The 11,090-nt window shown below is 30.8% G+C and overlaps 1 protein-coding gene and 1 long non-coding RNA gene across 2 annotated transcripts; both read left to right on the plus strand.

Annotated features, from left to right (window-relative positions):
- The first annotated feature begins 619 nt into the window (after positions 1-619).
- Positions 620-7,263, plus strand: LOC141700669 (uncharacterized). Its single transcript, XR_012566455.1, has 7 exons — positions 620-739; positions 2,423-2,486; positions 3,310-3,396; positions 3,474-3,611; positions 5,553-5,771; positions 5,873-6,554; positions 6,644-7,263. It is a non-coding gene; the product is annotated as an uncharacterized LOC141700669 (long non-coding RNA).
- Positions 7,264-7,555: 292 nt separating this feature from the next.
- Positions 7,556-9,332, plus strand: LOC141700666 (uncharacterized). Its single transcript, XM_074504376.1, has 4 exons — positions 7,556-8,149; positions 8,220-8,283; positions 9,057-9,175; positions 9,264-9,332. Exons 1-4 carry the CDS (start codon positions 7,961-7,963, stop codon positions 9,312-9,314), a joined length of 423 nt encoding a protein of 140 aa, XP_074360477.1. The 5' UTR covers positions 7,556-7,960; the 3' UTR covers positions 9,315-9,332.
- The last annotated feature ends 1,758 nt before the right edge of the window (positions 9,333-11,090 follow it).

Below are 11,090 nucleotides of genomic sequence, written 5' to 3' on the forward strand. Positions count from 1 at the left end.
GCATTTTTTTTGAAACATGTATGTATTACGTTGTGTTTGTTTGTACTTAAATAGAACTTAGCTAAAGTTTTGGAATGATCATCACGTCATGTTATGTTATTTGTGGCGTTTGAATTTATCATTTCTGAATTTAGTTGCTAAGAATATTATCATTGTAAAAATTGCTATGGTACAAGAAAGACCTGCCTTGTTACAGTTTACAGCAAAAGTTAATGCGGACTTTTATTTATGAGTGAAAGCCAATGGCTTGAAGCTATGATTCATTGGATGTTATTTAATAAACATCTTCTTTGTGCTGTGTAGATTTTTGTTCATGTAACATCTTTATTTTCTACACAGAGGATAGCTTAGTTTCTACTTTTCAATTTACCCTCAACAAAATCATTGGTCATGAGTGTCAAGATCTATGTAATCAAACTGTTTAATTTTCCTAGTATTGGATCACCGTTGTTCCTTACACATGTGGCACAGCCTTTCAGATCGAGGTCCATGACATGAGCAAGTAATTGGACTTAAATTTCACAAAACAAAACAGTCAGTTCAGCATTGATACAGTACTGTTGTTTACGTCATCCATTACTTTTCCATGTCATTATGTGCTAAATTATTTTGATGAAACGTCAGGTGGAAAGGGTAATTGCAGAAAGAGTCAGCAAGGAAAGTTTAGATAATTTGGAGTACTTGGTGAAGTGGCAAGGACTATCTTATGCTGAAGCAACTTGGAAATAACCAATTAAAAGTTAATAACACTGCTCTCACTATATACAATCTGCGCATAATTATTATATAAAGTATCTAGCTTCTGATTTTTTTATGTCAGTTTCGGTTGGAAATATCCAAATTGGTCTAATACATGGAAATACATAGTTCTCTGATATAAATGTAATTGTGATTTTTTCTTTTATTTATAGAGAAGGTAGTGGAAGGCTACTCATCTCGCTTTTGTTAATGATTGTATGTGTTATTTACATCTGTACGATATTGCAAATACTCTGACACACAAGTTATGCCTGTCATATTAGGGAGAAATACTTGGATATATCATTTTCCTCAAAAAGTTAAGGTAATTCTTCTCCCCATATCATGATTCGTCCTATTTGCATCTTTCTGCTGAGTTTCTTGCTTTTCATTTTTTTGGAAGTTATGAGTTGCATGTCTACTTACCTGTAGTAGTTAAGTAGTGTTGCCTTCTACGTTCAGTACTCTGTTAGTTATTGATCACATTACCATTTGATGATACCCATAAAAAGACAAAGGTGATACAGTGTACTATGGATAACGTTATATTGATTTTGCCTTTTTTAAGGAATGGGGGCGAAAGATCTAATTTCTAATGACTATGGCTAATAAGATTGGTAACATTTAACTTTTATAAGAAATACATGTAGGCTCGTAGTCAGTCCCATGATTTTAGAAGTGTTCATCTTATCTTATGAAAGTGTGATTATTTTTTCACCATCTTTCTTAAGACATGATTTTATTGCATTTATGTCATCTAAGTGTCATATGCTGAAGGAAATTCATGCGTGTATATATGTCTTATGTCTATCGTTCCTATTTTTACCATCAGTTTTTTAGATTCTTTATGTTTCTTTGGTTCAAGTGTATCATTGACTTTTTGTAAGTAAGGAAGATGTGCCGAAATATTAAGTGGTCGTTCAAATTTTCTTACCAATTTGAATAATTTCCCTGTTGTGATCTACTTTAGAAAAAAATGAGTACTATAATTTCTGTTCCCCTTTTTCCACAAGTAGGCAAAGAGTTCTATTCACATAGCACGTTGACGTAAAATTAGCTATATATATAATATAATTTTGTATCTAAGTACCAATTTTTATATTTAAATATCTTATTTTCTGCATCATTTTTTGTTTGTAAGCTCTCAACAAAAGTTAGTCATGTGGTGAAAGGGTTAGAATAGAAGAGAAATGTTAGTCCACATAGAAGAACAGACCAGGTGGCGTACTTTTAATTCTGAATAGTTTTGATGATCTAAAACATTGTAAACAGTTGCAGTTATCTCAATAAGCCCTATTTGTAAGATATCTGTAAATTTGAAATAGAAGGATAACTTTTTGGACAACCAGAAATCAGGTATGCGAATAAAATAATAAGGTACATTTTTTCTTAAATCTAATGCTAACAAAATGTTTCCCTATTTGGGATCAGATTATAAAAAGTGGTTTGCTCTTGATAAACAACACTTCCTTGTCAGGTATTTAAAAGTGCCACTTAGGGAAAATTCTTTCCTGTAGCTGCACCATTTTTTCATTTGTGTTGCGATTACTTTTCCGTCTGTTTGCTGTTTTAACAAACATGATACTAGTGACTTGGACATACGCACTAGTACTTCTACTTCTGTAATGATTAAATGAATTCTGGCGTCTACAAAAGAACTTTTGTTTTATGTTGTTGTATGCAGGCCCACGAGGTAGCATTAGAAATACAGGGGAAAATGGTAGATGTTCAACAAAGGAAAAGCAGAGGTGCACCTCGAACATTGTTTTGTTATATGGATGTTTGCATCTTGTGTTGTCTGTTTTTACTTTTAAGATGTGACTATGAATCAAATTTCCAACTTGTGTGGATAGGTGACCGTGCATATCTGAGCGTAAACACTACTTGATAATGAAGCTTGACCCATCATTTTATTCATTTGTTGGGTCAAGTATATTCATTTTACTGAAGGAACCTTATTTAAAATTAGTTTTTGCTCAAGAAGAGTCCACTTCTAAGTGATGGTATATTGGTGTTAAAAATTTATGCTACATCCATTCTTCTGACAAAGTTCCATTTTGACCTGTGGATTTTTTTTTAAATTCATTCTTGTGCCATCGATGTACATTGGAACTCATGTACCTTGGTGGCGAACATGCAGTTTCAAATGCTATATTTAAAATTTACAAAGGATACTTATGTGGAACACATTTTTTTATAGTATTGTAACTAGAATAGCGGTTCTACTATTTAGCAAAATGAAAATTAATAGAGATGCTTTTAAGGATTGTTTTCTTGCTAATTTGTGCTTAAAATTTACTTTCCTTGATTGTCAAAATCATCCATTCTAAATTTAGTATGAAGAAACCCTTTTAAAGTTGATTATGTGTATTTTCTATGTAGTCATTTTCTTTTCCTTGAAGTTTGAGGAAGCTTGATGCACAGCCTGAATGTTTGAAGGGTGGTAAACTCAAAGATTATCAGCTTGAGGGATTAAACTTCCTTGTTAACAGTTACCAGCAGTTAGCTTCATGCTACGTAAGATTTTTCAGCAGTGGAATAATTCTAATGCAATCTAGTTTGACAATGCAGTTGGAGCAATGATACTAATGTTATATTAGCTGATGGAATGGGGTTGGGCAGAACTTTTCAGTCGGTTTTATGCTTGGTTTTCTGAAGGTACACTGATAATTCTGTTGCTTTTGTTCTGGAAAAGATGGAAAGTGTTTCTAATAACATTTTTTTTCTTACTACAGAATCCTCAACAAATTTATGGTCCATTTGTTATTGTTGTTGTTCCATTATCGACATTATCAAATTGGGAAAAAGAATTTTAAAAATGCCAGCCCGAAATGGATGTCATTATATATGTTAGAGCACGTGCAATCCGAGAGGTATCAAATTGACCGTGGTTTAACTGATTCATGTTTTTGCCTATGTATGCATGTTGACTAAGGTAGATTGGTAACACTCTTTCTGCATATTAATTATAGATACATGAAAGTTTTCAAGCATATCTGTTATATACAGTGTGAAACAACATTAAATATGGTAACCTGAATAAAAACTGAGCTATCTTAAATTTTACCCTAGATTAGTCAAGCTTGAGGGTTGAGGCTCAACTTGATACTTGGCTACTCTTATTTTGAGTTGTTAACCTGTTCAAATACTAGTATATATATATGTGTGTGTGTGTGTGTGTGCATATTAAATATTTTAAAATTTTAGGAGCTGTACAACATTACTAAGATAAAATATGTGTATTTTATTATATTATGTTTGTTAGTATTTTATAAGATATCATTTGATGCTGCCGATGACTTTAAAATTGTAGAAATGATGGCATAATTTGAAAGATATGCAACTGATTTTCAGTAGTCTGCTGGAAATTTTCTTTCTGGCATTGAGGGATAACTTTTGATGATGAAACTAGACGCTTACTAATATTTCCAATGTGTTGATTCTTTTTAATCCGTTTGTTGTGAATGTAAAATTGAAATGTAGAAAGTAATTGAATGTCTTGAGAGATTATTAGCAGGACATTTTGGGGATAGTTGTGAAGTCAACAGTATTAGTTGAAGTATATGTAATTTTAACAAAACTCTTATACCTATTCATAATCTTATAAAAGCGTGAAGTAGAACTAGGTCTACGGTAGTAAAATGACGTGAAAGCTTGTTAACAGTCCATTTTGTTATATAATGTGAAGTCAACAAAAAATTTAAAGGATAAATAATTTGTACAAAGTTCTTAACTTTTGTGCATAATCTTGAAAGAACAGGAACTAGAACACTGTGTACTGATTATATTTGTCAGGTTTTTCATGGTTTTAGTGTTTTTTCTGTATGTTTTTGGTGTATTCTGATATTCTAATCAGAGTAAAGAGAATTAGCAGAGATCAGAGAGAGATTGAAAGAGAAACATAGAGATTTAGAGCAGAAACGAGTGAGAAACGTAGTTTAGTGGGAGATTTGAGATCAAAACCCTATAGGGAGAAAGTAGTTATAGAGAGAGGAAGAAGATTGGTGAAAACTGATTTCCTTTCCATAAATCACATTCATAATCTGAAATACAAGACGCACATCACTATTTATAGACTCTGACTCCTGTAACTAACTCCTAGAAAGAAAAAGACATACTACCCTTATTAATGTTACCATTACAATACTAATGCAGTACTTCCTGTAATATTATAATGCATTTTTCAAATACTTTGCTAATTACAGTATTATTTGCAGTAAACAGCATATTTTTTAATCAGAGGTGATATTATTTAGACATTACTGGTTAAATATAAGCTTAATGTAATTGTTAGCTTGTAGTAATTGAAGTTTATATTCTGCACTATGTCTTCAGGTGATATCTAAAGAAAAACAAATGACAAAGATGCTCCGTCTCCTTGCTTATTTTAATAAAATTCTTGGTTGAACTCATTTGAATTTGAATAATCATTTTCATTGCATTGTTATTACTGGTAGCTTTAAAAAATAAAAGATGATAAACATTCCTTTACCACAATCAATATGGAGAAACATTAGGAAGCTTATTACTTAAATGAGAATGTAGATGTTGTAAATGTTAAGTTGTTCTCAGAACATATGCCGCTTAGTTACTTTTCTGCAATAACCTCCTGTCCAAACTTCCTATTACTAGCAGCATTAACTTGAATGTAGATGTTGTAAATGGTAAGTTGTTCTTAGAACATTTGAGGCTTAGTTGCTTTTCTGTGATCATCTCCTCACTTAATGGAAGATAATAACCCCCTTATGTCCAGACTTCCTATTACAAGTAGCATTACTTAGTTCATTTTAATAATACAGATTTGTATCTTGTAGGTTTGTTAACAATATGAATTCTACTCTGATAAGAAGAATGGAAGGGGCATAAATTTTGATGCCCTGTTGACTATGTATGAAGTACTACTGAAGGACACGGGAGTGCTTTCTAAGTTTAAGTGGAACTATCTCATGGTTGATGAAGCACATAGGTTAAACAACAGTAAAGCGGCAGTATATGTGTCACATGTGGTATTGGCAATTCTCACAAAGCTATAGGTACGGTGCTTACTCTCTGTGCAGATATTTGAAATACAAAATATGGTTTGCAGGAATTCAGAACTAAGATTAAATTGCTTATAACTGGTACTCCGCTGCAGAACAACGTCGAGGAGCTTCGGTAATTTCCTTTTGCTTATAACTGGTAAACCACTGCATAACAACATCGATGAACTTTGGTAATTTCCTTTGACTATTGTAGGGGTCTAGTCAGCATTTTATCTTATTTATTATGTGTGTGGGTTTGAATTAAGTGTATAATTAGGTAAATTCATATCTATATCTTTAAATGATAACAATTAGGTTTACAAAACTATATACCAACTAAAAGTAGAGAACTACGTGGATTTGATCCCTATTTAACTAGATAGGGTACTTGGGCACCTTGAGAGAGTTTCTTATACTAGCTAATGGAAACTAGCTCAAGCTCAATCCAAAATGTAATAAACATTTTATAAATTCAAGGAAAACCACAAAGTTTTTGCCCGAACCGGGGTTTTTACTTAATTATATATCTTCGAGGATCCATATAAAGTATTAATAAATATAATATACAGTCCTCAATTCTATAAAATGTGTTTTTTATTACCTGTTTACTAGTTCAAATATGTATTGATATGATATTAGGTATTAGTAAATTGTGTATTATTTCATATGATTGTATTATCTTTATACAATATAGAATAGGGCAAGTTTATGAACATATCGTAAAAGGGATCCTACATTAGTGGTCTTGGTGATTATAAATTGAAGTCATGGTCTGTTGAGGTGGCAGAGGTCAAGGTTAGTCCTCTAAATTTTTAAATCATTTAATTGAATTTTTATTTTGATTAAAATTTAGTTTTAAATGAGATTGATTTTTTTTTTGACAGCTTCTGCTCTGATCCTTCTACAAAGTTGTTTTGATGTGCTTGGGAAAGAGAGAAGCAACATTGCAGATGCAATTTGATCGAATACATTTTAGATTATTCATTTTATATTTTCAAAGAATTATAATTAACTTTGACTATATGGTAAGATTTTGCAGGATTAGAAGTGATGTTGATGAAGACTTTAACGTATTTGGTGCAAAAGACGTTTTCAGTAAATTACAAGGAAAGTTTTATGTATATTTTAATGTCTATAATAAAACTATAATAATTACTTTTGTTTTGATATATCTTGTAGGATTGAGTATAAACCATAGTGCAACTATGTTAGGGAGATATTGGCATTTCGAAAAGGACCTAGGTAGATCTTTTTGTAGAATAGCTCGTACTACGTAGGTAACTTAGTGTTTTATTTATTAGGGTATTATATGGACTATATAGTTATCAAGTAGGTTAAATATCTAGATAATGTGGCATGATAACATACATGGATAATAATAAAGTACGCAGTGTGCCCCATCTCTAGGACCTCGGGTGTAACCTAATAATGCATGATTTTAATCATGTTAAATAAGGAAATGAATACCTAAATCTACCACCAATGATCTATTTTAATCTTAAAAATTTTGAAACAAAATCTTATAATTTCTATAATATATTAATCGTGCGAATCAAATAAATCCACAATCTTTCAAATAAGTTCACATATATCTTTAAATGATAAAAGTTGAGTTTATGAAACAATATACTAGCTCAAAGTAAAGAACTACGTGGATTTGATCCCTAATTAACTAGATAGGGTACGTAGGCACCTTGAGAAAGTTTCTTATACTAGTTAATAGAAACTAGCTCAAGCTCAATCCAAAATGTAATGAACCTTTTATAAATTCAAGAATAACAACAAAATTACAATTTATTGCCCGAATCGGGGATTTTTACTTTATTATATGTATTATTAGGATCCGTTTAAAGTATTGATGACTGTACTATACAGTCCTCAATTCTACTATTGTGTTTACTAGTTCAAATATGTAAAGATATTATATTATGGATTAGTAAATCGTGTATTATTCCAAAGGATTCTACTATCTTTTTACAATATTGAATAGGGCTAGGTTATGAACACATCGTAAATGGGATACTACATGGTGTTCTTGGTAATCATAAAGTGAAGTAATGTTCTGCTGGGGTCATAGAGTTCAGTGCTCTAAATTTTTAAGTCATTTTGATTGAATTTTTATTTTGATTAAAAATTAGTTTTAAATGAGATTGATTTTATTTTGACAGGCTTTTGCTCTAGTCCTTGTGCAAGGTTATTTGATGTGCTTTGGAAAGAGAGAAGCAACATCGCACATGCAATTTGATCGAAGACATTGTAAATTATTCATTATATATTTTTATAGAATTATAATTAACTTTGACTATTTGGTAAATTTTGCAGGATTAGAAGTGATGTTGATGGAGACTTTAACGTATTTGGTGAAAGAGACGTTTTCAGTAAATTATAAGGTAAGTTTTATGTATATTTTAATATCTATAATTAACTTAGTAATTGATTTTGTTTTGATATCTTTTATAGGTTTGGGTGTATAACCATGTTGCTAGTACACAAGGGAGGTATTGGCGTCTCGAAAAGGATCTTGGTAGAACTTTTTTAGAATAACTCGTTATAGTTATTAGGGTAACTTAAAGTTATAGTGTTTTAGTAATTAGGGTAACTTAGTGTTATAATTATGAAGGTACTATATGGACTATATTATTATAAAGTGGGTTAAATATCCAGATAATGTAGCATGATAAATTAGTTATTAATAATAAAGTAAGGAGTATACCCACATCTCCAGGACCTTGGCTGTCACCTAAATAATGCATGCTTTTAGTAATGTTAAATAAAGAAATGAATACCTAAATATACCACCTATGATATATTTTAATCTTGTAAATTTTGAAACAAAATCTTATAGTTTCTCTAGTTTATTAATCGCGCGAATCAAATAAATCTGCAATCTTTCAAATAAGTTCACATATATCTTTAATGGATAACAGTTGAGTTTATGAAACAACATACAACCTCAAAGTAGAGAACTACGTGGATTTGATCCCTAATTAACTAGAAAGGGTACGTAGGCAACTTGAGAAAGTTTCTTATACTAGTTGATGGAAACTAGCTCAAGCTCAATCCAAAATGTAATAAACCTTTTATAAATTCAAGCATAACCAAAAAATTACAATTTATTGCCCGAATAGGGGATTTCTACTTTATAATATGTATTATTAGGATCCGTTTAAAGTGTTGAGAACTGTACTATAGATAGAGTTCTCAATTCTAATATTGTGTTTTTTGATTACGTGTTTACCAGTTAAGATATGTATAGTAATTATATGACGTATTAGTAAATTGTGTATTATTCTATAGGATTGTTTATACAATATAGAATAGGGCTAGATGATGAACACATCGTAAAGGGGATACTACACAATGTTCTTGGAGATTATAAAGTGAAGTCAAGGTCTATTGGGGTTGCAGAGGTCAAGGTTAGTCCTTTAAATTTTTAAATCATTTTGACTGAATTTTTTATTATGATTAAAAATTAGTTTAAATGAGATTGTTTTATTTTGACAGGCTTTTGCTCTAGTCCTTCTACAAGGTTGTTTGATGTGCTTGGGAAAGTGAGAAGTAACGTCGCACATGCAAGTTGATCGAAGACATTTTAAATTATTCATTTTATATTTTTATAGAATAATAATTAACTTTGACTATTTTGTAAATTTTGCAGGATTAGAAGTGATGTTGACGAAGACTTTAATGTATTTGGTGCAAGAGACGTTTTCAGTAAATTATACTGTAAGTTTTATGTATATTTTAATATCTATAATTAAACTTTAATAATTGATTTTGTTTTGATATCTTTTGTAGGTTTGGTTGTATAACCATGTTGCAACTATGTTAGGGAGGTATTGGCGTCTCGAAAAGGACCTTGGTAGAAATTTTTTAGAATAGCTCGGTATAGTTATTAGGGTAACTTAGTTATATAGTGTTATAGTTATTAGGGTAACTTAGTGTTATACTTATTACGGTACTATATGGACTATATTATTATGAAGTGGGTTAAATATCTGGATAATATAGCATGATAAATAAGTTGTTAATAATAAAGTAAGCAGTATGCCCACATCTGCAGGACCTCGGCTGTCACCTAAATAAAGAAATAATTGAGTTTCTCTAAGTTATTAATCGTGCGAATCAAATAAATCCGTAATCTTTCAAATAAGTTCACATATATCTTTAATTGATAACAATTGAGTTTATGAAACAACATACTACTTCAATTCAAACTAGAGAACTACGTGGATTCGATCCCTGATTAACTAGATAGGGTACGTAGGCACCTTGAGAAAGTTTCTTATACTAGTTAATGGAAACTAGCTCAAGCTCAATCCAAAATGTAATAAACCTTTTATAAATTCAAGCATAACCACAAAATGCCCGAATCGGGGATTTCTACTTTATCATATGTATTATTAGGATCCGTTTAAAGTGTTGATAACTGTACTATAGAGTCCTCAATTCTAATATCGTGTTTTTTGATTACGTATTTACTAGTTAAGATATGTATAGTAATTATATGACGTATTAGTAAATTGTTTATTATTCCATAGGATTGTATTATCATTTATACAATATATAATAGGGCTAGATGATGAACACATTGTAAAGGGTATAAAGTGAAGTCAAGGTCTATTGGGGTTGCAGAGGTCAAGGTTAGTTCTTTAAATTTTTAAATCATTTTGATTGAATTTTTATTTTGATTAAAAATTAGTTTAAATGAGATTGATTTTATTTTGACAGGATTTTGCTCTAGTCCTTCTACAAGGTTGTTTGATGTGCTTGGGAAAGTGAGAAGCAACGTCGCACATGCAAGTTGATCGAAGACATTTTAAATTATTCATTTTATATTTTTATAGAATTATAATTAACTTTGACTATTTGGTAAATTTTGCAGGATTAGAAGTGATGTTGACAAACACTTTAACGTATTTGGTGCAAGAGACGTTTTCAGTAAATTATACGGTAAGTTTTATGTATATTTTAATATCTATAATTAAACTTTAATAATTGATTTTGTTTTGATATCTTTTGTAGGGTTGGTTGTATAACCATGTTGCAACTATGTTAGGGAGGTATTGGCGTCTCGAAAAGGACCCGGGTAGAAATTTTTTAGAATAGCTAGGTATAGTTATTAGGGTAACTTAGTATTATAGTTTTATCGTTATTAGGGTAACTTAGTGTTATACTTATTACGGTACTATATGGACTATATTATTATGAAGTGGGTTAAATATCTGGATAATATAGCATGATAAATAAGTTGTTAATAATAAAGTAAGCAGTATGCCCACATCTCCAGGACCTCGACTGTCACCTAAATAATGCATGCTTTTAGTCATG

Source organism: Apium graveolens, unplaced genomic scaffold (assembly GCF_009905375.1).
Source record: "Apium graveolens cultivar Ventura unplaced genomic scaffold, ASM990537v1 ctg2686, whole genome shotgun sequence".
Classification (NCBI taxonomy): Eukaryota; Viridiplantae; Streptophyta; class Magnoliopsida; order Apiales; family Apiaceae; genus Apium; species Apium graveolens.

Bases quoted from the DNA above. Each gene is read 5' to 3' on its own strand.
- LOC141700666 (XM_074504376.1), top strand. From the start codon at position 7,961: ATGTGCTTTGGAAAGAGAGAAGCAACATCGCACATGCAATTTGATCGA. The intron at 8,284-9,056 runs GTAGAACTTTTT...ATTATTCTATAG, and splicing joins GCGTCTCGAAAAGGATCTTG to GATTGTTTATACAATATAGA. The intron at 9,176-9,263 runs GTTAGTCCTTTA...TTATTTTGACAG, and splicing joins TTGGGGTTGCAGAGGTCAAG to GCTTTTGCTCTAGTCCTTCT.